Source organism: Lacerta agilis, chromosome 4 (assembly GCF_009819535.1).
Source record: "Lacerta agilis isolate rLacAgi1 chromosome 4, rLacAgi1.pri, whole genome shotgun sequence".
NCBI classification, from domain to species: Eukaryota; Metazoa; Chordata; class Lepidosauria; order Squamata; family Lacertidae; genus Lacerta; species Lacerta agilis.
The window spans coordinates 76,792,475-76,820,213 of NC_046315.1; the positions used below are offsets into that span (position 1 = coordinate 76,792,475).

The 27,739-nt window shown below is 41.7% G+C and overlaps 1 protein-coding gene across 3 annotated transcripts; it reads right to left on the reverse strand.

The window, feature by feature from the left end:
• Positions 1-3: 3 nt before the first annotated feature.
• LOC117046040 lies at positions 4-27,739 on the reverse strand. 3 transcript variants are annotated; one of them, XM_033147757.1, is made up of 11 exons: positions 27,389-27,739; positions 21,004-21,060; positions 18,724-18,825; positions 18,221-18,433; positions 17,891-17,968; positions 11,661-11,744; positions 10,463-10,543; positions 7,548-7,673; positions 6,679-6,750; positions 2,441-2,588; positions 4-1,442 (listed from the first exon to the last, which is right to left on the reverse strand). In XM_033147757.1, exons 1-11 carry the CDS (start codon positions 27,492-27,494, stop codon positions 653-655), a joined length of 1,857 nt encoding a protein of 618 aa, XP_033003648.1. In that variant the 5' UTR covers positions 27,495-27,739; the 3' UTR covers positions 4-652. The 3 variants fall into 3 exon arrangements, with proteins under 3 accessions (XP_033003648.1, XP_033003649.1, XP_033003651.1); XM_033147758.1 differs by lacking the exon at positions 18,724-18,825; XM_033147760.1 differs by lacking the exon at positions 18,221-18,433.

The following is a 27,739-nucleotide window of genomic DNA, read 5'->3' on the forward strand; positions in this document are numbered from 1 at the left end:
AGATCTTGAGTTGATTCTGAAAGCTCTGTAAGTTATTACTTCAGTTGCACAGGTTGTGGAGCCAAGAGTATATTGTACTATTTCTGATTCTGTGGTAAAATAATGTCCCTTACCAGGTGCTTGGAGTGTGGGTTTTTTCATTTCCTAGTAAGGATTTTTTAGAAAATGGAAAAAACTAAAAGCTAAACCCTCTGCAATAGCTTCCTGGTCCCTTAGTATTCGGGTGTGCAATTCTTTTCTCCTTCGCTTCAACATTAATAGTGCTAGTGGGTCTTAAGACCCCAAATACTTAATACTGTTGCAGATTCTCTTTGACACTCATGTTGCAAAGAACTGCATGTTTTTGCAGAGTGCAGGGCTCTATTTTTTCTATCCCCCCCCCCAAATGTGAATTAGTGCTTGTTAGAGAATGTGAGCACATATTGCACTTCAAGCAGAAAATAATTTAATTGGACAAATCCAAGAAGCCAGATTAGCTACTCCTGTAACCCAACACCAAACCTACTTTTTATTATTCAATAGCATGATTGCAACATGTGTTCTCCAGGATACTATAGGGTTCCATCATGATTAACCATGGTAAAAAATATAGGACTCCACACTTCCGGACAGCAGTCAAACTGAACAATAAATCCCTCCTCTCTGTGCTGCTCTAATTTGAATATGAGTCTGTACTAGAAGAACCTTTGAAATGCTGAAAACATGCACAGTCTGAGTCATCATCTTGGGACAGTCTTGACTCCTTGGAGTTTTTGTTAGTGTCTAAAGCAGCAGAAACATTTGATGAAGGATCTCCAACCCAACTTGAACTGCTGTGGCTATGTTGCTTAGCTGAAACCCTTTTGTGTCCTCTTTTGGGTTCTGTGGATTTGGGTCTATGCTTAGATGGTCTTTGGCAAATTGGTTTTGTTTTGTAACAAGCAGTATCTTTGGCTTGAAGTCTTTTATAGTCATGATCTTGGGATTTACCATAATTTCCTGGCCAGTTATAAGAGCTATGTTTGGTTCTGAAAGTTCTAGGTTGTACTTTGAGGTGCTTACATGTGCTGCTGTTGTATGAAGGCAAACTATTATGGGCAGTGTGCCTGGAAGGTTCAACTGGGAGAAGCAAGCCAGTGTCTTCTGGTTGGGAGCTAGGGGACAACAAAGCTTTGACAGGATGGAGGTCTAAGGGCTTTTTGATGTAATCACAATCTGTTGATGAAAACATTTCTGGTGGTGAACTTAAGTTGTTATTGTTTTGATTGTCAATTCCAACGGTGCTGTCTTCTAGCTGTTGGTTTCCTGTTTCCACAATGTTAACAGCATATTCCAGTTGTTGGTTTTGTGCTCCCTCAATGCCAACATTGTAATGTGGTTGTTGGCTTCTTGTTTTCTCGGCCGATGTGACATCATTTTTGTCAGGTCCACCATTTTTGTCAGCATTTGTTTTATCAGGTTCCCTAAGAGAATGATGAAATAGTTTTAATAGATACAAATCTTTTTTTATGAAAGAAAGCCATAACATCAAACAGTGATACAGCAGCCAAGTCACTCCCTTGCCCGTTGCTGCTGCTTCAGGAAAACACATTGGCAGCTCATTGTGAGAGCTGTCAATTCCCCAACTTGCTTACCACCTCAAAGAAAAAGAAAATAAGTTTGGTTGCATTGGCCCTCCCTAGCTAGCAGAAGGGTATGCCTAACTTGAAGTCCCAAGAGCTGCGTTAAATGTATGGGCTTGTTACAGAGGATTATATCAGCTTTATATAGATAAATCCTAAACTGTGCTAAGCTAAAATCTCTGTGAAGGAGGTTAAGCTGAGATCGTTGCCCAATCCACGGAGAAATCTTCATGACTGACTAAGGATTTCAACCCACTGCAGATCCAAACTATCATGAAACATCCTGTGCTGAGGAGAACAGGGAGTGTGGAGAAGGATGTGGTTATCACAGTTATGTAATAACGATAAGCAAAGTAAATCACTGTTAAATCTAGGGAGCATTTGTGCCTTTCATCTAGAAGAAAAGGCCAGAATCTGCAGACTATTGATTTTCTAAAACTGCACGTGAAGCAGAGCATGCGAGGATGGGGGTGCTACCATATCGAGCAACACTACAGTTAGAGCAGTGTGTGCTATAATGACTTGTTCTGCAATAAGATACAGCAGTATCTGTGTTTAGAACTGAGATGCAAATCTTGTCTTTTGCCATTATGAATTAATGCTGGTTTCAGAATCATAAAGCCAGTTGTTATTCAACTTGGATATTATGATTCTTAGATGGCTACGCCAGCAAAAATTGTATTTGATTGGCCTGCATCTACTACTGCGTCAATTACGCCCATTGCGTTATATCAGCATTCTAAAGTAGGCGCAAATGTCAAGGACTGGGTGCAAGTTGTTAGGAAGCAATTTGAATGATACAATGATGAGAGGGAGGAGAGAATGAAACGGCGACTTACTGCTCCTTCTTCACAAATAATGAAGTGTATATGTGCACAACAACTATTACAGTCAAGATCAAACCAGTGACAGCTACACAGGCTATGATGATGTGCTTTAGCAGGTCTTTAAGGTCCGCAGCTTTTGATTTTTTCTTGCCCTGAATACCTAAAGGGACGAACACAGAACCATATCATATTATTCACAATTTAACAATGTTTCATACTCAACACTACTGCGATTCTTAGCAACACTGTTGTCGAAACCTTGTTGCTGAAAACTCATCTGATAAAGCTGTACACTACAGCATAGCTGTAATAATAAAAAAGTTATTCTAAGTTATGGTAAATGCTGTGGTAAGTGCATGCAAGTTTAAGCTAATATGCACCCAAGTCCTACTTGGTTTTTTCTTTTCCATTATACGGGAGAATCGGCAACAAAATCACGAATGCATGATTGCTAGACAGTCACAAACAGGGTCAACGGCACCATGGGGTTTCAGAACCTGTATAGAGGTGATTCTGTGTTGTCATATCCCCCAAGCTAGCGGTGAGGAAAAGGACAGTAGGTATATCTCTATCTTCTTCTTTCTGTCATTGCACACTCGTCTTACCTACAAAGGGGTAGGATGCCAGTGAGCTCTCCTCCAGACAGCACACTCCGTTTTTGCTTTTGTAACTTTTAAGGATTATTGCCTGCCTGATTTTCATCACTATCTGTTGAGTCCTGGCAAGGACGTTGATGTGAGTAAGCCTTATATTTTCTTGTTAACTTAAACAGTCTGAGAGTTATTTATTTGTTAAGGGGGAAGCATAAAAGAGGAGATGGTCAAAGTCTGCCTAAGCATCCTTGGATATCATAATCACTCTAGAAGGTTATGCAACCTTGTCTCAAAAAGTTTCCAGAGATAAGCTGTGCACGGATGGTGGATTTGCTCTGTGGAAATAGGTTTTTGCATTCTCACACAAGTGAGAAAAAGTGGAAGGGTAATTAAATAAATAAAATATCCTCTCCTACTCATCTAAATATATTTTAACGTAATTGCTGAACCAACCTGGGCAGCCCTTCAAAGCAGTCTCCACCACCACCACCACCACCCAGCAAAGCAGTCGAGACTTTCTCTCTGACTTTGCTGAATGGCTGATTTAAAGAACTGCTCCCTGGAAGGCTGGAGGCCAAACTTCACTCTGCTCATAGACGACTCTTGGCCTGAGCCTTGCAAGTAGGCTTTTCCTCCCAAGTTGTCTCCCATGGTGACCTGGAAATTCAGCAACTCAAGTCACCTCTCCTTTTCCTGATGTCTCCCCCCGAATGGTGACTTGATTATAAAAGGCACAATATGAAAATATTCTAATCTAAACACATTGTTTAAAAACCCTCCACCCCTCTCTTCTTATCAATATTCACTGGATACCCCAGCCTGAAATGCTTGTGATATTAACACAGGTGGAATATATTTTAAAGTGACCCAGGATTTGCAGGCAGTTCTAGATTTTAGATCCTCACAAAACTAATTTTATTTTTCTTCTCTATTTTATTTGAATATTTATAAGTGGCACTTAAAGCAGCAAACAACCTAAAAACAATATAGTAATAACGCTGGTAGAAACGTCAGGAACATGTCACTACAAACTGGTTGGTAAAAATTTTTCCAAAGTCTGAATAGGACAACTGGGATGACTTCTCACAGGCGTCTATTGCCAAGGAACTCACCAGGGTACAGCCTACCAGTCTAAAGGTTCAGTTCCTGGTAAACGCTGACTGAACCTCATAGGCATGGGTACCCTACCAGAAGTCTGAAGTGGAGCATAAGGAATCAGGTGGTCCTCGATATACTTTGGGCCCAAGTTGTGAATTAACACAAGCACCTTGGAACTGGCCCAGTAGTAAATCAGCAACCAGGACAGCTCTCTCGACAAAGTAGTAGCATGTGCCAGTGACCTGCTCCTGTGAGCAGCATTCAGCACTAGTGGCAGTTTCTGGACCAGATATCAGGGCAGCCCCCCATGAAATGTGTTACAGTAATCAGGTCTTGAGGTTACCAAAGCGTGGACAAGGTTGTTGTGACCCAGGAATGTTCATAGCTGGCATTTCAGCTGAAGCTGGTAGAAGTCACTCTTGGCTGCAGAGGTCACTTGACCCACTAGATGGATCAAGGAGTACCAGCCTGCTCTTCAGAGTAAGGGCAATACCATCCAGAACAGGCAATTGACCCACTCCTAAATGTTACGTCTCCTGATTTTGGTGACACTCCACATTGTAGTTTCAAATTACCTTACAATCTTTTTAACTCTATGCTGTGCAAGCAGTTTAAGAGGTGGTGAACTTAAACCCAGCAGAGTTCCAATCCCTTTGACAGCTGATAGTGCCTTTGTAATGTTCAAAGGTTATGTGGCACAGCAAAGTTCCACAGGTTGCAGGTGCAAATGCAGGCTGCATGCCTTTCCTGTGCAAGAGCTTCATTCCCCCCCCCCCCCGACAATGCAAACAAGCCCTGCTGTTTACTACTATAGAAAAGACAGTGCAGGTGGCTGGCACGGCTTGCTCAAAATATCCAAAGCTGCCCTATCTGCAGCCTGTATGAAGGAAGAACTATTTGACAGCACTGCTTATAAGGCTGATGCCATACCAGCTGCAATGGCACTCTGGTGGCAGAGCAAGTTGTCCGTCATAGCGCACCTGCTTCTCACAATCGAGCCAAACCACCTTCCCATTTCTACCTTGTTAATACTTTCCATTATGGTGCAAATATGAATGAGAGCTAGATGTAGGTTAAAACCCTTTGAGTTGTGTGCTAGGGCTATATGCAGCATCACCTATTTGCCATTTCCACAAAAGCAAGTGTGCAATGCTCCCGTGCTACCAGATTTATTTATTTCTTCTTCAGCAATGCCACTAGGTGATGCAAGATTGCTGGTTTACAATCTCGTTATCTATTTGTCCTTTTGTCACTTTCCTGTTTTTTTATTTTTAAGATGCAGGCAGAATATGGAGAGGGGGGGAATGAAATGTATTTTCTGAAATCCAATTTCACCGTGTTCAGTTTTATCCCATCTGTCTGGGGTATAAAAGTGACGTTTCCCCTTCCAGAAACCAATTGGGATCCTGTTTAGTATTTAGGACTGAGGCAGTTAGGAGATATGTCTCTGTTCCCTAAGGGCTGTGTGTGCTGACTCCACCATACTTCCAGGCCTGACTGCCGCAGAGCCAAGGGACTCGAGCTTGATCTTGGATTTGGAGACTCTGCCAGTACTTCCTTGGCTTCAGACCCAAGCTACAGAAGCCCAGAGAAATCAGCACACACAAAAGCTGGGCATATATTCCACTAAATCTGGCATGCAGGAGCAGTGCCCCTAAACCTGGCAGTCCTTAAGCCTTTGAATGGTGCAGCCGCATTGCTCTGGCATCCAAAATCCAGCATTTACACTGGGGTTTGTAGCTTTTACCTCATGATAAAAAACACTAATGCCATTAAAAATCTCTATTTTCACTAGGGGCTGACTACAAAGATGAAATGTTTCTGCTGTGACTAAGTCATCTTAATCCGCATACTTCGGGCTTAACTAGGGTGTGGACAAGGTGGCTTGTTTGGTATTTTTCATTAGCCTTTAGTACAGCAATACATTATTCGATGTAACTGTTCCTTTGTCTACAGCATCAAGTTCTGCTGACAAGTGATTTTCTAAAGACTGAGTTTCAGTGCTCCATTATAAATGTCCATATCATTTGTTTTTGCCTTGTGTGATGAATTTTGAAACTGCAGCTTTGCAGCTGGTTTACAAAATTACGGTAAATGAAGTAAACAAATGAAGCAGTACCTTTTTGTTGGTTTCCACAGCTCTGATTTATGTGTCTTACTTTATTACAGGTTTAAACTGTGGCTTAAGGAACCCAACAACAAAAATCTGCCCTGTTAATTTTCTAATTGAGGTCTAGGCAAACAATTTGACACAGGAAGAAAAAAAATGTTTGCTCTCTTTCAGCTGAATACACACAAAATGTGTTTTAGCCGAATAAACCCAACTGAAAGGCATAAATCAAGTGTTTAAAAATAGAATGGGGATAGCAGTAGTTTGCTAAGTCAATAAACACAGGACAACAGAGCTGAAATTATACCCCTGATGTATTAGGTAATGCTTGCTTTCACAAAGCTACAGCACATTGCAGGAAGATAAGCAGGGAAGAGCAAGCTCTTAATCCTACCTTACCTAAAATCTTAATGGGGTATTTTACTTCCATTTAAGTAGTTCATATTTACCTTCATATTTCTCAAAGAATTCATATCTTTGGGCATCATTCATATGTTCATGTGTCACTTCAGTAACCAAATCTGTAAAAAACAAAGCAAAAGGTAAATTGCAACAATAGTTCAGCGTGCTTCTGCTCGCTGTTGACTTGTAGGTAATAAAGTGAAATTCTCTAAAAATTCTAAGAACTTTCAAATAAAACGTGCAGCTATGGAGCAGTAATTATTTTCTTTCTGATCTATTCTATTGTTTTATGGTTTTGCTTTGTAAATTTTCTTTATACCTTGTTTTTTACTTTGTGAGCTGCACTGAACTGCAAGAGTTGGTAAACAAACAAAACAAACTTAAACTAAAGAATCATGGAGCAAAGGTAGATGGACTTTCCAGTAGAACTGGGTGGGATGATAGCTGATATAATGCATAGGTCTCTCCTGTCCAGAGAATCATGGGAACAGCCTCAGGCTACTTATCTGCACACACGCTCTCTGGCCATGAATATTCACTGTCTAGTGCTGAAAGATGACCAGTTGTCATGCTTGTAGCTGATGCTTGCTAGGGTGTGTTGGGTTGGGGGGAAAGGGAAGATTTGGTGGTTTATTCCTCTTCCATCTCCCTGGCTACTGCTGACCTCTTACAGTCAAGGTCAAACTAGCTGGATCTTCCCCTCCTACACTTCATTTGTGTGATTGTAATCCCATGTTCCAAATTTGGCTCATGACATTCTAAATGCACTACAGCTAGATTTTTACTGATCTGGCTTGCACGAACAAAACTAGATTGCTCCAAGCATGCGGGAATAGCTGTGGCTGGAGAGCAATGGGGTGGCCATTACTGCCGATAATAATGTAAGATTGTGTTGATAACTGTTTAATGACTTTACTTGGAACAGAGCTTGCTTCGAGTGGATGAATCAATGGTGGTTCGTCTGGGAATGGCAGAAAATCTGTCTCTTCTGGGAGAGGCTCTGTCAGCTTGTTGTGGTTCTCTTCACTGTAACCTGCTTCTTCTGTAGCAAGAAACAATTCTTAAAATTTATTCAGCCACCATGCCACAAAACAAATGTGGATCCCAATATTATAGCAGTACTGATACAAAAAGGAATATAATATTAGGGGCCTGTCTGCACAACTGGTTCTTTGTTAAATGTACATTTTCTGATTTCGTTTGTATGTAGGCTACATGTCTCAAAAAGGTATGTTTTCCAAGCAGTCAGATGTATTGTACCTGTGAAAATGCACTATTTTTCTTAGATGGAACATCAGATTCTATGGCAAATATGATTGCCACAGTAGCTTATAGTATATAGCTTGCACAAGTGTTGCAAGCAGCTATTACTCAGTAGTGCAAGTCTGAAAGACAGGCTGTCTGTTGGCTTTGTATACATTCTGGAAATGCATCCAGAAAACTTTTGTGATTCTTTTTCCATCAGATTTTGTGCAGGGAGGAAAAAGCCAAAACATTTCTGCGGCCTGCGAGGGAGAAGGCCCTTCTATATGAGTAATGTACAGCTGTTGTTCATTTGTTGTACAAGTTCCAGTTTCCCCGAAGAAAGTACTGTATTTTTGTGTATAACACACCCCCGTGTATAAGATGTCCCCTATTTTTGGGGACTCCAAATTAAGAAAATGGGGGGTGGGTGGCCCAGAATTGTTGATGTTGAGCTTTTTTTAGGGGGGGGGGATTGCTGAAATCGCCTGCCCAGTTGCCACAGCGACAGCCAATCAACACCAGCCCTTGCCGCAGCCACCAATAATGCGCCCAATAGCCACTTACAATCTCCGGCTCACAGCAGCAACCAATCCAATGTCCCCCCTATACGCTATCCGTGTATAAGAAGACCCACAATTTTTAACATAACTTTTTTATTTTTAAAAAAACCCTCATCTTATACACGGAAAAGTACGGTATTCCTTTTGGGGAGATGTCACATCTTTCCAGCACTCAGCATAAACATTTTACTGGTGGGGAAATGAAATTAGTGTCCCCCCAGCTAGCAAGGTGATTTCAAGGAGCACTGCCAAGTTGCAGTGTGCCCTTTATGCCTTTGACGGCACAATGACCAGAGGCATCTACAAATGTGCTCATCTGCTTAACCTTAGACGAGGAGTCTTTTCCAAGTGGCCTGCCTTTCTGGCAAAGGGAGACACCCCTCTTTGATTGAAGCTATCCAGCAGAAGGGCAACAGCAGCACTGAACATGTAATTTTTCTTATATTATTTGACACTTGCACCCTTCCAAACATCCTAAGCTTTGATAGCAATTGCCACCTTTCTGGAACATGGGACACTGAAGCTTTCCCAGTCTCAAAACGGAAAGTGCAGGCAGTCATAAATTGTCCAGTAGCACCTTAGAGACCAACTAAGTTTGTTCTTAGTATAAGCTTTCATGTGCATGCACACTTCTTCAGATACCTGAATCTGGCAACATGGTTTGTGTATACTGCTGCCTATGTAAATCTTTGGTTCACAACCACTGAATACTGAAACTGAGATGATATCTGTCAGTTAGAAAGAATACACTTTTGGTGCTTGGTCTCTTTTCCCCTTTCTCTTCTAATTCAATAAGGATTTTTTTATTACTCTGTGCAGACCAGCAAAGCCAACCTCCTTGGGAAAGTTCTAGGCAAATATATATATATGTATTACCAACCCCAAGCTTCTGGCATAGGGTTTGAAATATTTAAACATAAGTGTAACCAGTGATGCCCAGAGAATGCAAAATTATAGCAATCCAACCCGCTTACGCCAGCATCTGATTGGATTGAGCAGAGATGTTCCTGACTCTGCAGAGTGCTGGCGGAGTCAGCTGGAAGTTTGGATTGTGCCCTTCTGCCAAAAAAGCAATGGCAACTTGAGGACTGATACACACCCCTGTATCCAATGTATGTGATGTTCATTCTGCCTCCACTAACCTGATCCGATGTACTGTTTAATACACGTAGGAGTGTGCAATCCCTACCTGGAGTCACTCAGTAAAAATGTGGCCACCAAAAGACATTCTTAAGGCCAAACTACTTGTGATACTTTGCCTCTACATGCAGGATGCTTACTGTACAAATAACTAACATGTGGTCCCCAGTTCTAGATCAGGGCCCTGGTATTGGAATGAGGCAGAGTTTTTATACCTTTGCCCCAGCTGGGATTCCAATATGGGTTGAGAGGGTGGCAGCACCTTGGGAGCAAATAGCAAGGTTCCTAATACAAATCAGGGCTGCAAATGGAGGGAGGAGGATTAAAATCCCTTAAACCCTATACTAAGGTCCAAATTCAGATTGGGAGCCTGCACATGCTATTTATACAAGAAATAAGCATGTATTCCAAGGCAAATGGCATGATTTTAAAAACTTATGTACTTTGGAACTTAGTTCTCTTTCCTTTTATAGAATAAATGTGGGAGCAATCTTCTTCACTTAAAATGTTATTAATTAACACAACGTGAGTGGTGCTGTGGTCTAAACCACTGAGCCTCTTGGGCTTGCCAATCAGAAGGTTGGCAGTTCGAATCCCCGCAACAGTGAGAGCTCCTGTTGCTCTGTCCCAGCTCCTGCGAACCTAGCAGTTCGAAAGCACGCCAGTGCAAGTAGATAAATAGGTACTGCTGTGGCAAGAAGGTAAAAGGTGTTTCCGTGCACTCTGGTTTCTGTCATGGTGTTCCATTGTACCAGAAGCGTTTTAGTCATGCTGGCCTCATGACCCAGAAAGCTGTCTGTGGACAAACACCAGCTTCCTTGGCCTGAAAGTGGGATGAGCGCCGCAACCCCATAGTAATTCTGATGCACTGCAAACCAAGATTTACCTGGATCTTCAAGTTCATTTGATGAATACATATTGTCCATCAGCATTGGTTCCTCGCCGTCACTGGTGGAAGGCCTACGAACTTCAGTTTTTCACAAAAGATGAAATGGTAACTTACAAGAATTGCACTAGAAAACTGTTGTGACATAGGGCATGGCAAGCATAAGGGACACTGCCATGTGCCTCTTTTCCATTTATGTTAAATAGCCAATTAATTTAACAATCAGCCATTTGCTAATATGAACATTTTAAGCTTTATTACTGCAAAGGACCCCAAACTGGGGTGTTGGCTAATTGGTCGCAACTAGTCAGCCTTCTCAGTATGTAGCACCCCAATCCTTGAACTCTCCTAGCCCTCTCCAAGCACAGATGGTATCATCATTGATGGGCTTCCATCGATTAATTAAAACATTTCTCCCAGACTATTTGGAGTACCTGATCAAATCTATTGGATCTTAGCTTTGTTGGCCTTACAGTATTGTTGTTCTATGGGTCTTTGAACAACATTAAATAATTGATGTTGTTGTTGTATTGTTGTTTGAAGTTTATGATTTTTTCACTTGGTTTTTGAGTTTTAAATGTTTGTACTACTTTATTATTATGTTGTGCAACACTTTGGAACCACATCTGTGGTGAAAAGCTGTTTATAAAGGCTAGAAATAAATAAATAAATAAATGCATACATACATACAATGCTTGAGTTCAGATATTTGCGTTCAGTAAAACACAGAGACATGTAAAACAAAAACCTCTGTCCCTACATACTCATTTCCCATTAAGTGAAAATGATTCTACAAAATTAATGCAGAATCTAAGAAGGCAAAGCATATTTCTATTTGACAAATTTTTAACTAAATTACATTCAGGAGTAAGTCTGAACTCAATCATATTTAGGGGAATATCTGACTCCACAATTATGAAACTCACCACTGCCTACTTTTAACAAGTGAGCAATTTTAGAATTTAGCATTACTCCAACTCTTCAGAATTTTTGGTATCTGGACAGGGAATAAACCAATGATGACTACAGCATCCCCTTTTCAACAGTAGCAGAAGGCCTACCGGCTTTGCTGATTTTATTTCCTCCCACATATCAATAGCCCTTAATACCATATGCAATATGGTACATCCCCATTGCTATGATTACCTCATTAATATTTACTGCAGTCTGTACAATTCAGTGAAACAATAAGAGTTACCTAGATGTTCTTGTAATTCCTGAAGAATATCTTCCATTACTGAAGACTGCAATTTCTTATTAGTGGATGGAGTCTCTTGCTTCACTGTTTTCAAAAAATATCAACGATTGAATTAATTGTCATTGCTACATTGGGAAGGTTCAGTGAGTAGGCAAATAATTAGTTGCACACAAATCAACTGGAACCGATTTTAAATGAGTATGCCAGAACTATACCTGTTGCCAGTTCGACCAGAGGTTCTAAAGCAGGGATGTGGTGGCCCTCCAATTGTTGCTGGATTCGGTCTCCCTGCCCAATGGCCAGTAATTAGGGGAGCTGTAGTCCAGCAACATCTGGGCAGCCAGTACTGGTAGTTCCCCATCCCTGACGCAACAGCTTTAAAGAAGGAAAACCTAGATTTGAATTCCTGCTTGTTCATGAAGCTTAACTCGCCAAATTCTAGCCTTATTATTATTATTTCCTGATGTAGCAGATCACCATCTCCTTCACCTTGGTTTAGGCAAGTGCCAAATTACGATGCTTCATCATGCATTTGTGTGGACAGAAAAAGATTATAAGTGCAATCATAAACATGTTTGCTTAGAAGTAAATCCCACTGAGTTTAATTAGGCTTAGTTCCTACCAAGTGTGTATAAGATTGCAGCATAAGGGAGTTCCTGGGAAGGCAACTGAGGGTCTGCAGCAGAGTAGGGGAGCCTGTGGTGATCCAGATGTTGTGGAGTGACAACTGCCATCAGCCCCAGAAAGTGTGGCCAATGGTTCCCCACACCTGGTGTATAGCATACTATGGACTTCCTTGTCCCTGGTCAGAGGTCTTCCTAGTGTGACGGTAGAAAGCTCTGCTGCTGATCCACTAATGGCTGTCTGCACACAGAGGGGTCAGGAACAAGGCATTTGACGCGGGTGTTTGTGTGAGAGAGGGTATTGATCCAGAAGATCAAAAGCCTCCTTATTCCCCAAACAGACTGGAAAAATATGCAGCAGCACCTGGAAGTGTCGCTGCAGTCAATGGGAAGCAAAATATAAAAGAACAATAATGGGGGAAAGTGGAGAAAATTGCCCCAACATCATCTGCATTAACCAGTGCCTATTGGAAGGGCTGTGGATACAGCAGTAGCTGTGCCCAGGAACATAGGGTTCCTCTGCCTGTACAAAGCAAACTAGAAATTGAGGTCTAAAGCCCATTACATAAGCTTACTGTCTTAACTTTTAAGCAACACATGAAGGGGACTTATAAGTCAGGATGGATCTATGTTCAAGAAAGTAGTATTTATTTCTGAGTTTTCTGGATTAATCCAACCTCCACGTTAGATTACTACAACGTGTCATACGTGGGGCTGACTCTGCAGACGGTTTGGAGACTTCAGCTGGTGCAGAATTCAGCAGCCAGGTTGCTCACCAGGGCAAGGTGGGTTGAGCATATAATGCCAATCCTGGCATGACTATAGTGGCTGCCAATAAGTTTCTGGGCCCAATTCAGAGTGCTGGTTTTGACTATATAAAGTCTTTAACAGCTCAGGCCCTGTGATCATTAGATGAAGGGCAATATAGTCGTACCTTGGTTGTCGAATGCCTTGCAACTTGAACATTTGGCTCCCAAACGGTGCAAACCGCAAACTGAGTGTTCCGGTTTGCGAACGTTCTTTGGAACCCGAATGTCCGACGCGGCTTACGCAGCTTCCAGTTGAGTGCAGGAAGCTCCTGCAGCCAATTGGAAGCTGCGCCTTAGTTTTTGAACATTTTCGGAAGTTGAATGGACTTCCAGAACAGATTCCGTTCGAGAACCAATTTACGACTGTATAGAAATGTAATTATTATTAATAATAATATTTTTAAAAGTAATGACTTATCTTGCTTTGTAGGTGTGATACCATGTCCCCCCCCCCCCAAAAAAAAATTCTCTGACCAGACCAAGACTGCAATGCTAATAACAACAATATCTCCAGAATTGTTCGGAGTGAAATCAATAATGTCAACGAGTCCACAGCTCTATTTCTATAATGAGATTCTGATAAGAATGCTTTGGGAAACCAATTTGAAATACATTAGTACAATTTTATCAAAGCTCTTCTAATCTTTAATTTTAGAAAGAAGTTTTTTAAAAAATAATGGAAGGCAAAAAATACATACCCCTTTCCATCTTCAGATCAGTTAGTATATTTTCTAGTTCTTCTACAGAAGTTTCTGTTTTTGTTGTTATTATGCTTTGTGAACCTTCGAGTGCACTTGTTGCTGCAAGTTACAAAAAAACCTGACTGGTTTTGATAACCCAAAGCTATCTAATGCAAAACTATCCAACAAAATCTTGTAATTTGCTCTTCAGTGGTGGTAGAAGTTGAATTAACAGCAACAACTGATATGCCAAAGATTCAGGCACTTCAAAAACAAAACACAAAATATCCTGCAATTATAGCTACATATTTTATTGTGATCCTTATCCCTACTGTTGCAATGCACAGTTTTGGAATAATATGTTTGCAAACTGTAACTAGACTACAACAGCCCTGTGGATGGACTCTGCAGTGATTATCTGCAAGACAATGGATAAGAAAGCTACATAGAATAACTATGAGCAAAAGTATTCTGTGGCTCCTGTGTATTAATTTTCTGTAAGAGCAAAATCATTCAGCAAAAGAAATGTATTAGGTTTACCAGCTCACAAAGAAATACTGCCAGTTCTCTTACATGTACTTATGTGTCACAGGGTTGTCTGAAGGTTTGAAATGATAAGAGAAGTGTAACTTGGCCTGGGCAACTGACTAACTGCTAGGCTGAAATACACACTGCATAATGAAATATAAACTTGATCAGCTTGACAGTGTGGAGCTCTCAGAGAAGGTGGAATCAATTCCAGAGAAATGTCAGGAGCATTTTGCTGCTGACAGCTCAACACACAATGCCATTTTTAGTTCTGAAAAATGTTAGTTCTACTACTAGCTCCCTTACTGGAGAGAAAATGGAACCATGGCTATGAGTGATTACATGACTGCAGGGTCCTAGTCATTTATATAAATACTGAATGCAGCACAGGACAGTGGAATTGTGTGCCACTACCATGCAAGCAGGGCTTTTTTTTCAGCTAGAATTTGCCGAAACTCAGTCCTGACATCTCCCAGGTGGGCGCCATTGTCATTATAAGAGAACAAGGGAGGTGTTCATGGTGAGCTCTGGCACCTCTTTTCCTAGAAAAATAGCACTATGTGCAAGTCGAGTGTTAGCGTATCCACACATTGTCCCAGTCCAATAAATCCTTCCCCTTCCCCTCCTCCTTCCATAGTGACTGTGTGTGGAAGCCCGTTTGCATTTATTATGGATTTCCAACGGTGGAGTGGAATGGGGGACAATAATTCTACTATCCCATCATGCATTCACTATACAAGCAACTCCCGTTTAAAGCACATCCAAACGACCCTGATCGCGTGAACACGCAAGGCGCCGAAACCAGAAGGAGCCCCAAAACATCACAAAAATGTCACAAAAAAGGGCAGAATGGGGTGGGGGTGCGATGGGGCAGAGCGGGCTTATGTGCCCTCCACCAACATGTGCGGGGGCAGCGCAACCCACCCAAAACAAAGATTGCATGTACATATTTTGGCAGAGGTGTGAGCATACTGTGTTTACTTCTCTATACACGGTTTTCACTCAATGGCACAACAGGCCACACAAATGTTTGTTAAAGGCCAGATCCTTATATCTCCACTCCTGGAGGGACAAATCTAGCAGGTGGGTGGGGTTGCTCACCTGTCAATCATTGTTGGGACTTCAAAGCCCTCTTGCAAACAGTCTCACGCTGCTCTTTGAACGCTTGAGTGTAGAGAAATCCTAACATGGGAAGTGAGTCTCGAGAGTTGCACAAAGATGCCTCAAGTTTTTTAAAACTTCCCTTTACCAGTTTTGTTTAAACTATAAGCAGCTATAAGCAGTGTCCATGATAACTCTGCACCTCACATACTAATTGAACTAAAAGGATAAAACAGTTTAAACTGGTAAGTTTTTTGGTTCCTTAGTAGTATCGCTGTCTGAAAGCTCAAATCTATTCGATGTCATAGTTTTAACAGGACAATTCTACCATCATAAAATTGATCTATCAGTTAAATTTGTCTGTCACATTTCTTCCAGATGGGACAATGTAATGCAGATTATCAAGTGCATTCTTTGCAGGAGGACCTTTGTCAAATTTGACCTTTAATTCAAGCTATTATGCCTTCTTACAAAAAATAAAATAATAATAATCCAACATTTAAACTTTCAATTCCTGTTGTGTTAACACATAAGGGACACTCCACTCTTGAGATGCAGTAATAATGTAGTGACCCAAAGTACTGGTGTAACCAAGGCTCGTTGTGGCTGAAACTACAATATCTGGAAACAGAAGAGGAAAGTTCCTTAATAGTGAGATAGAGGCTGGAGCGGCAAGGGAGCATTTGCACCTGCAAAGTTAACAGCAGGTATAACTAGACTTCCAGCACTGGCTAACAAGTTGTTGTTTTTTACACTTGAAACCATTATTTGCAGTATTTATAAGCCTGCCCTTCACAAAACAGTCCCAGAGCGGGAACATACAGTATGTGATGTTCGAAAATCCCTTTCACATAGTAAGGTAAATCATGAAAAAGCAGCTCTGATCAAAAAACTTTGTGGTGCACTCTCATGTGCACAAGGAACTCCTGGTCAAGGAAGTTTTGCCACGGATTTAAATGTGAGAGCCAGCACTAGCACTAAGAGGATTCACACAGACAGCCGCCCCGTCAACAGCGAAGTTATAAAATGCATCAGGAATTCTGTGTGCACACTGCCAAATTTCATACTCTTACTAAAAACAACAACCTTGAATTGGGTGGAGGGAGAAAACATACATATTTGCTAACCTTTTCGGTTAATATCTTCAAAAACCAGAGACTGGCTTGCAGGTGTTTCCATGTGGGCAGCTTTTACTAGCTTGAAAGCTGTAAATACACATATAGCAAGTTTCTTAAAATAGAGGGGAAACTTTTGGGACAGGATTCAGTCTTGCCTGCTTAGACTCTTCACACAAACATGGGGGAAGTTCCTTCATTATAAAAAGCGCAGCAAGCACACATTTCAAGTCACATTATACAAAGGAATTATTTCTGGGTCTACACGGTATCCAGGCCCAAGGACAAAGCGTATGCAAAATATTCCTGAGCCCTTCACAGGTACTGACTGCATGAGAAGAGTTATGGACCCTGGTGTGTTGATTAGGCACAGGTGTAAGTTCCTGTATCAGGTGTAGATTTAGCTATGACTTTCAGGCTGCAATTCTATACACACTTGGAGTAAGCCCCACTGAAGCCAAACCACATGGGCTCCAAACCCCATAGAAAGCCATTTGTGTGAAAGTTTTCCTGATACGGTTTAGGATATCATAAGCACACCAGGCACTCCGAAAACAACAGCAGTAAACCAAGTGGTAGTTCCTTTACACAGATGGCTTCCTATACATTTTATGATCCCGGTAACAACCACACTACCAGTACAATGCAAGTCCCATTCCAAGGTATGGAATATACTTCTAAGCAATGCTGAGATTAGGGTTGCAGAATTCTCAGGACGGTATGGCATACCTGCCGTATGTAATAACAATCTTACAATTTATGTAAAACTATTTCAAGTGTTCAAATCTTCACATACATTATCTCTGTAATCCTTACAATAGCCCTGTAAAGTAGGCAAGTATTCCTTTAATCATCACACTATTTAGGATCACCAAGTGAGCTCATGGCTGAGGTGAGATTTCAGCTTGGGATTTATTGGTTTGCAGCTCACCCTTAGTCACTATTCTACAAGAGCAGGAATGTCTCTCTAATACTGGTGAGCGCTTTTTCATGTGCGGTCCTGTGAGATGCTGGTTTTTAGAGAATTGAAATGCTGTGGACTTGTAACATTGAATACCATGAGCCATTCCTACCGGTATCTACTGCATAGACAAAATGGCATTAGGCAATTCAACCTCTCGGCCTAAAATCATCACAAGATTGTTGTTAAAAAAAAAAAGAATGACACAAGAACGGAGACATATGTTGCTCATATAAGAGGTGACATAGAAGTATAGCACACCTTTGACCGATTGCATTTCGCTTAATTTCATTAGGGTACATAATTGTTCTGCGAATTCTATGGCGACAACAATATACCGACACAACAGTATGAAAATTTGTTTCAAGGTTGAACCCCTACATCTCACTGAAAGGAAAAATACTGTCTTTTACCTGTGAAAGGGTGGTTTCTTTTACTGCCATCTGCAGTGGTCTTTCCATGATCAGGTACTATCAGGGCTGTTCTTCTCCCTTTTTCAGGAATATGCTTCGCATTATTATCCACTGGACTGTTTACTACCACTTGCAAACCATTGCCTTTTAATACTACTGTATCAGTTTTAATGCCTTGGTTAATAATGCTGCTGGCTACAACATGAACTTCAGGGGCTTTTCTTGGATCTTTTAAATTGTAAATGTCAATTTCAGTACTGCTTGAATTGTCAGCGGAAAGGAATCTTACAGTGATATTAGTTGTTCTTACTGATCTGCCAGCATCGTTACCAGCATCTTTGTCCTGTTTCAAGCCAGGAAGCAAAGTTATTTCTTCTTCGGTTCCTGCACCCTTCACTTTATTAGGTCTCACTGGTGTGTCCACAAGGATATTTGGGGAAATCTTGTGCAGCTTGTAACCAATCAGTACTGTATAGCTATTGGAAAAAGGGATTTCTTGTGTTGTTAGACTACTAGGAGTTGCCTTCACTTTTACAGAGGATCCTGAAACAATATAGTTGATATGTTAACATTTTTAAGCAGGATATTCTGCACTACAAACCAGCCATGCAGACTACACAACCACACACTTTTCACACAACATCCCTTGAGACTATGACACTGAGCAAATTTGCTGAGAATCAAGTTCCTCCAGATTAAAAGGGATAGGTATCCAAGTTAATGTGTTGTAGATTAACGGTGAAAGTAGTGCTTGAGCGTTACTGAGATTAAATGCTGGCCTTCTCCATAGGAAGGTTAGTAAACACAAAATCCAACAACGGGGGACAACCTGCCTTTGACCACACTCATGTGTACAGTTAATGATCTGTCCTGTTTCTCTGAGGGTTCATGTTCATGCATCAAATTCTTTTGGTGCAGAACTTGGATTCGGTGATCTGCAAATAAAATAATCTGCATGAATATACATGTGACAATATCCTAATAAAAAAACAACCCCAATCTTTTAAAATTGTTGTGTGGTGTAGGTGGCTGCGAGCCAGAAAATATCCAATCTTTCAAATCTTTTTGATCAGCCATGAACTCACACGATGGTTGTAGGTAAATTACATCCCTTGAGCCTTTCCTGCCCTCGTCTTAATTTGCAGCATTGCGATAAAGCAATCCTATATTACAAGGCATGAAAGGGGAAGATCAGGCCCAGGGGCCATATTGGGTCCTGCAGGCCTGCCTAGAACCTTCAGGATTCTTCCCAGGATACACCAATCCCCAGATCATGTGCCTAACCAGCTGTACTGCATTCCATGCTTTAGTGCCTTTTCCTGGCTGGGGCGTGCCCTTGGAACTGTAAGAAATGTCTCCTGCTTGCCTGGACGAGGAATGGAGATATATGTGGATGCAGAAACCTCCGACTCTTGTGTGGCTGGAGTATCCTGGACAAAAGGTAAAGGTAATTTCCGTTTCTCCACCCACATTTTTCCATCTGATCCCACCACACCAGTGGCAAACAGTCCCCAGAAGATTGCCCTTGTCAAGAATGTGGTTCCCCACACTTGTTATAAGGAACTTTCAGATAATGTATGTGAAGTGCTCCGAACACTTAAAAAAAGAAGTACTATACAAATACCATTAATGACTGTCACTGAATTACGCTACGTGAGAAACAGCTTTAATAGCAAATGGCAAGCTTTTGTAGTATTTAAGAGAGGGTAGCAGGAATAACAACAATTGTTTAACGGCAGCAAGCCAATACACTGTGCAGTGCGCACACATGTCATGGTTCCTTCTTAGGGAGTTTAATAGTCATAGCTCAGTCCTAAATGTATTTATTTAGACTCCAGTTCTACTAAGCTCAACGCAGCTCACTTCTGTACAAATATGCCACGGATTCAAGTTTAAGTGGGAGTCAGTCTAGCATTATAATATCCACTTGTGACTTCTACCATCCGACTGCGGACTTTTGTTGCAAGTGGATGACATTTCTAGAGGCATCTGCAGCTGGCGTGGAAGCTTGCCCACAATTTCATGTAATTTATAAGCAAAGCAACTCAGTCATTTGAATTGCTGTGCTCCGTAAAATGCGTTCTCAAATGTTGTACACCACGCAGTGGGATCTTTTGATAAAGGGCGGTATATAAATCGAATGAACAAATAATTGGGAGGAGCCATGAGGCAAGCTAAACTGGACAGTAGAAATGCGTGTGGCAATTTGCCATGTGACTACATCAACATGTGGCTTAACCACACAGTGCACAGCACAAACAGCTGAAAACACGGCCTGGCAAAGAAATGGCAAGCGTGGACACCAGGAATGCACAAAAGGGACCAGAACATACATACAAAATGTGATGCTCAATGGTGGTCCAGGAAAGGATTTGTAAAATTAGGTTTCTGGAAGAGGAATAGAGAGGAAAAAATATGGAGGAGGCTAAGAACACAAGGAAAACCCTGCTGGATCAGACCAAAGTTCTCTCTTGTCCAGCATTCCTGTTTTGCACAGTAGCCATTCATATTCCTATAGGAAGTAGGGAGTGAACCATACAATTGTAGTTGGGAGGGACCCCGAGAGTCATCTAGTCCAACCCCTGAATCTCAACATGTGGTTCCCCATCCAATTTGAAACCATGCTGGACCCTGCTTAGCTTTGGAATTGTGGTTATCAGTTTTATTGCTGCACCATTAGAAGGCAATGGCCTTTCCTCATGGTTGCTCCCCAGCCACTGTAATTCAGTGGCACACTGCCTCTGAACCTGGAGCTTCCATATTGCAATTAATAGTCCTTTGTAAGCCCATCCATTCCCCCTCCAAAGGCATGCCTAGAAAACAGGGGTGGGGTAGGGGACATATGCAAGCAAACAAACCCAAAGACAAATAATGAGCAGTCAATATAAATGCATACTATGAAAAACACTCTAATACACAGATAACTATTTTCAGATTATTTTGCATTTATGTCATGTTTTGAGCCCTTTTTAGCTATAAGTGGTGGGCTAGAGTTTCACCGGAAATACAGAGATTAACATTTTGTACATCTTTGTGCATTGATATGTAATGTAATGCTTATTTATATGTTATTCACATGGGAATATAACATGTGATAGAGAGCTGCTACTTACCAAGTAATTTAATAATTTCTTTAAGACTATTTTTTGAATTTATTGAACTGTTCACACCTGCAAAAAATAAATAAACAATTTCACAATGACATCAGTTATAAAAGACTACATGCTGGAGTTCTTTTTGAAATTGCCCATCTTCTCATCAGTTATCATGAACACCTTTAGGATACACTTACCGAAATCAGTGAGCATAGGGTCAATTATTTTGGGCTGGATTTCAAAATGATGAAAGCAAACTGAAGAAATTTGTGTAAATAGGGAACACATCCTAAATTAGTTGCTTCACACATTCAATCTACAACTGAACTACTTTTTCCATGCAAAGTGCTGAAATTGAACTGACACAGTGTAATCCAACACCCAAATTCAGAGGCTGAGGCAAGTCTTCTAAGGTCTCAGGTTTGGAAGCAGATGCCGCTGGACTGCAACTCCCATAATCTCTGGCCACTGACCATGTTGGGTGGGGCTGATGGGAAATGTAATCCAATGATATCTGGAGGGGCCATGGGTTGCCTGTCCCTGACCTAAGCCAAACACCACTCAGAAGAACAAAAGGATGGGAAGTTTCTATGGCTACGTGCCAACAAGAGGTACGGTAAGTTAGAAGAGCAGAAGAATGTTTATTTTTTGGCTTAAACTGTTCAAGAGACACATGGCATATTCTCAAGGAGGGTCTTAGTTCCTGTATGAATTGTACTGAGAGGAGAGCAACGAGGCACTATTTTAAATTAATTAGGCCAATGTAGTAAGTACAAAGCTGAGCAACAAGCAAAGACAAGACTGGGTGAGAAAGTCAAGGAGTCACACTGAAAGACAATTAGAATTGCAAACTTAACCTTTGAATCTTTTCACAATGGGGTTTCTTGAACTCATGAAGATGGAAACAAATGGAGGATCCCCCCCCCCCAATGATCTAGCTTGGAGGGCTAGGGAAATGGAAAGCCCAGAGAGAGAGAACACGAAACAGCAAGATTCAACTGGGGACATCTAGTTGAGGAATTGAAACCAGACATGACTTTAAGTGTCTGGATTGCCTCTGCCACTAAGAAGTTCTGACCCATCTTCATTGTTTGCTACTAGGGTGAGAGAACTAGCTACGGTATTTTCCTTCTCAGGAGCCACACATGCTTTACACAGGAGAGGTATCATTTGTTCTCTATGTTTTCTTCTGCTCTGCAGGTATTGCTGTTCTGCTTGTTGCCTGAGTTCTAAATTTTCTGCACTGCTACGCTTCCAATGAACCAATTGATATGTGAACCTTTAAACTAGAGTGTGTTGTTGCTCTCTGTTTCAGTAGGAACTCGTGGTTCCTGTAACAGCCTTCTGGAGGGCGTCAGATTGTAGGGCTTGAACACCATGCTGATGCTGAAGCCATCATACCAAAGCTGCACCATTGCTCTCAGTTCACATTAGAAACAAGCCAGTTTGATATTTTAATTAGTATATACCACTGCTGCATAAAAGAGCTTTGAGTCTGCCCTTGGAACCAATGCTAACTCAAATTTCAATGTTTTCTGTTTTCTAATAGTGAGCCAAAGGAAATAAGCATACACACCAAACGGCAGCAACGCCTCTGTAATACTACTTTCAACTCACTTAAAAAAAAAAAAAAAGGTCCACTAGTATCCGTTTCTAGCCCAAAATCCTGTCTGGAGGTGTAGGAGAAATATATCACTGCTCACTTAGTTTGACTAAGGTCTATGGAGCTGTTCATTCTAGCATGACCGACCATCCATCATTAGACCCATTCTGAGTGCCACAACATATTCAAGAAGTATATGCATGAATCCAAAGTTCCAACACTAAACCAATGACAAAGCTGATTTTCAAATGGTCTTAATGACAGACAATCTGCATACCAATTGACTCATTTACGCACATGATAACTGAGAACAATACAAGAAAAATATGTAAAAAGGTCTGTAATGGTGCATGACAATTGCTTCCAAGTATGCTGACCTTTGGTAAATGAAACAAACAAAAAGTACAGTGCTCTTTTGACGAGACATTAATGAGTGATTAAGAATGAGTACAGCTGCAACATATGAACACTTGGTTAAAAATATTCTTTTTGCATTCAGTGTCAGTCTCATAATTATGATGGAAAACACTGTGGAAGGAAGCAAGCAAGCTTATGCAGTAAAATATTTATATTTTTACAATAGCTATATGGTTTTCGACAACACTGTCAAATACCAGCTCACTTAATATTTTTCCAACTACTATTATTTATATCCAGACCCTATCATTACTATTACATGCTGGTACAGAGGGACACGGGTGGCGCTGTGGGTTAAACCACTGAGCCTAGGGCTTGCTGATCAGAAGGTCGCCGGTTTGAATCCCCGCAATGGGGTGAGCTCCTGTTGCTCAGTCCCAGCTCCTGCCCACCTAGCAGTTCGAAAGCACGTCAAAAGTGCAAGTACATAAATAGGTACCGCTCCAGCGGGAAGGTAAACTGTGTTTCCGTGCACTGCTCTGGTTCGCCAGAAGCAGCTTTGTCATGCTGGCCACATGACCCGGAAGCTGTATGCCGGCTCCTTCGGCCAGTAATGTGAGATGAGCGCTGAAACCCCAGAGTCAGACACGACTGGACCTAATGGTCAGAGGTCCCTTTACCTTTACAGCAGTAGTTTAGTAAATTCTTACTTAATTTCCAGTATCTACAGCCGTTGCATATTGCCTAGATATTCTAGAATGCTACCTTTTGAATTCATTTCCTAAAACAATTACTTAACAGATACCTGTAAATCCAACAGACAATCTGGATTTATTTTTAATGTGTAGAATGATTGAAAATTAAAATATGAAAGCCACATACTTTTAAAACATTAAAACATTTTTTAAAAAAAACATGTATCCTGGTATTTTTGGTAATAGTGGTGATGGACCAGAGCTATGATTCCCAAAACAGAAGATGAACTAAGGAGGTACAGGCAGCTTCTAGGACTAGCAGAAGGTACTGATTTCAGCAAGGTTTTCAACAAAGTCCTCCATGATATTCTGGAGGAGAAGCTGGTAAAATGTGAGCTAGATGGTGTTATTGTTAGGTGGATTTGCAGCTGGCTGACTGAACCCAAAAAGTGCTCACCTATGGTTCCTTGTCATCCTGAAAAAAGGGACAAGTGAGGTGTCATACTGCTGCAGGATTCTGTCCTGGGTCCAGTGTTGTTTAACACTGGATGAAGTAACTGAGGAGATGCTCATCAAATCTGCAGACTCGGGAATCAAGATGAATTTAACAGATTGTAGAACTGGGCCAAAACTAACAAAATGAATTTCAATAGGGACAAATTTCTGATGGTTCTACACTTAAGTAGGAATGGTAAGATGCACAAATATAGGATGAGGAACACCTGGCCTAGCAGTAGTACACATGAAAAGGGTCCAGTTGTCTTAGTAGACCAGAAGCTTAATATGAGTCAACAGTGTGATGCAGCAGCAAAAAAGCTAATACAACTCTAGACTGCATCAACAGAAGTATAGTATCCAGAGAAAAGGAAGGAATAGTACCGCTCTGTTCTGCATTGGTCAGACCACACCTGGAATACTGTGTCCAGTTCTGGGCACCACAGTTTTAAGAAGGATTTTGACAAGGTGGAACATGTGCAGAGGAGGGTGACCAAGATGCTCAAGGATCTGGAAACCAAGCCTTATGAGGAACAGTTGAAAGTTGCCTATGTTTAGCCTGGAGAAGAGAAGACTGAGAGGGAGCTATGATAGTGATCTTCAAATACCTGAAGAACTGTCACATGAATAATGGTGCAGGGGCAAGCTTGTTTTCTGCTTGTTTCCAGAGGATAGGATTAGAACTAATAGATTCAAATTACAAGAAAGGAGGTTCCAAATAAACACCAGAAAGAACTTTCTGATGGTAAGAGCTGGAAAGGACTAACTCAGAATGGGGTGGACTGTTCTTCATTTAGGTTTTTAAAGAGAGGGTGGATGGCCACCTGTCAGGGATACATTAGCTGTGATTTCTGCATTGCAGGAGGTCGGACTAGATGGCCCTTGGGGGTTTGCTTCTAATTCTAGAATTTTCTGGTTCTGTTTATTATACCCCGTCCCAGCCCAGCCTGTGTGGTCCTGAATGGTTAATAGATATTCTGTTATGCGAACCTGCTCTCCTCTTGCACAATTAATGGAGCATAGACTGTCGCTCATCAAGACAGCTCCCTGTAAGCCATGCCCTCAAAGAGAGTCAAATATATTAGGATCAAGTGAAATTCCTAAAAAGGGGGAACTGGCAAAGGGTAGGGAAGTGATTAGCATACTTGACTTTGGCTGGAGAGACCTGGGTTCTAATCTCATATCATGGATCATGTGCCTGACCTCCATCTCTGCAAGCTTTACAGCAATGGCAAATACTGCTCCAGCAGATAATGTAATAACCTCTGTTGTGATATTTTTTAAAAAGTGCCAGAGTTTCACTACCCTGTGCATAGCCCGCTTAACTTGGAACGATAGCCTACTGTCTGTCTCTCAAGAGAAAAATGCCGTTTGAGGCTCCCTAAGTATACCTGATTCACCTGGTTAATCATACAGTCATCACAATTACAATGTGAAGAACCCTAATACAATGCACAAGGTAAAGGACTTTGTACACCAGAAACCAAAGTCAGTTCTGAGTGTATTCTACTTCCCATGTCTGAAGTAGTCTCTTCAGAATATAACCTCTCCTTACAAATCAGCTTAACACAGCACACCAGCAATAACATATTGTGGCTGGGCTGGACACTTGACTACTCCCTGCTCTGCTTCTGCAGTCCTGGGCATGCAACAAAATAGGTTTGTCAAAGCCTGTGACAAACACCATCAAAAAATGGCTGGTGCACTGCATTCAGCTTGGTGAGTCACAAATTGTGGAGGCTGGTGTAAAATGACCATTAGAATAATAACATCGAGACTAAAACCCCACAGAAGCTGATCAATATTGTGGCAATAACCTCAACCGGATATGCAAGGCCTTGGACCATGATGATTCATATAAATTATAATACAGATCTAAGTTGTGAGTTATGGCATTGGGCAAAGACTGCACCAGGCAACAAGCAACATTTTAAAACAAATAAATTATACCGTAGTTTTTGCATCACACTGGCTTGCATAGATACTTATTTGAAAAGGCTGTTCTATATTCTCGAGCACTATGGAACTGTTGACTCCAACAGACTCCCTTAAATTCAGATCAACTTTTTTTTATAATGGATTCACTGTACAGGCTTGAAGGGGGGGAAACTGTTGAGCACAGGTGGGATGCTAATTTGCAAGGGGAAGCAGGAAAACCTGGGAAATGGTCCTCCTTCCCCTTTCCCCCTGTCTGCTTTTTGGAACTGTTTTTCCGAAAGAGAAATCCTGAAGGTTGCTCTCCAAGCAAAGTTGAAAGGGGGAAGTTTTGTTGATTTCTTCTTTTGCTTCCCTCAATGTCTCAGAGATCAATTAAAAGCGGTGAAGAGATCAGAACACCACCTCCTGCCCTTTTGGGGAACAGAAGCACTTTGGAGTATTGCTTGCTTATGTGTTCTCTCTCTCTCTCTTTCTCTGTTTGTTTGTGTGTGTGTGTGTGTGTGTGTGTGTTTGGATCTAAAGGACAACATACATGTTTACACCATGCGAATACATAAAGAGGGCATTGCTTCATACAATCGGCTACAAAAACTGAGTCCTCTTTACACCGAAAATAAAATACCTGCACTGAAAGAAATGTGATGCTGACATACAAAGCACTTTGTATTCATCCCTTCCTGTAATTTGGAAGGAAAATGTAGCCAATCCACTTTAAATCCTTCAATTGCAATGGTTCAGCAGCCAGCAATTATTTAACTTGTGGAGTATTTATTCTTTTGAGCCTTAAACTGCAAGCCTTTGCTACTCAAAAGTCTCACTGAATTGTGTACAGATTCTGCAGTCTTATACTGCAATCTTAAGCATTTTACCCAGAAGTAAGTCCACTCAGTTCAATAAAGCTTACTCTCTGGTATGTGCCTGATCATCATCATCATCATTACTATTATTACATACAGGCATAATACTTCTTAGAATTTATCAAATGATCTATACTCTCTGAGAAGATCTACAAGTACTTAAGGTTGAATGAAAGCTAGATAGACAGACAGACAGACAGACAGACACACACACACACACAGAGGGGCAACTGTATTATTGGAGACACTCTCTTCTCCAGCCTCTTTCAAACTCCTTTTTATGCCCCTCGTGAACAAATGTGTTTAGGTGTGTGTGTGTGTGTGTGTGGACGCAAACGCAAGTGGGGTGGGGTTTGTGTGTGTGCGACAAATTGGGTCTTTGCCCCAGGTGACAGAAAGCCTAGTTTCGGCCTTGCAGGAGTGGCCTCTGCCAGCCCCACCCTCACGGAGCACGATACCTGGGCCAGGTTCTCCCTGAGGCCTAATCTGAGTGTCCCAGCTGGGCAAGAAAGCGAGGAGGACGAGGAGGCAGGCGGGGACGGCACCCCTAGCGGCCAGCGCCATATTCGCCACCGGGCCACCTCCGGCAGGAGACTCCGCTGGCCTGGGAACGACTTGGCTCCAGCCACCTGGCTACGCTTCTCTTGCTCCGGCCGGCGGTGCGCTCGGTCTCCAGGACACGCGGTGCGCGCCGAACGCTCCCGGCTCTGTGACCTCACCTTGCCGTCGGAGATCCGCACAGCCCCTCGGGTCGGGGGCTTCCAGAGCTGCTCGGCTGAGGAGGAAGCGGGGCGCAACGGGGAGGCCGC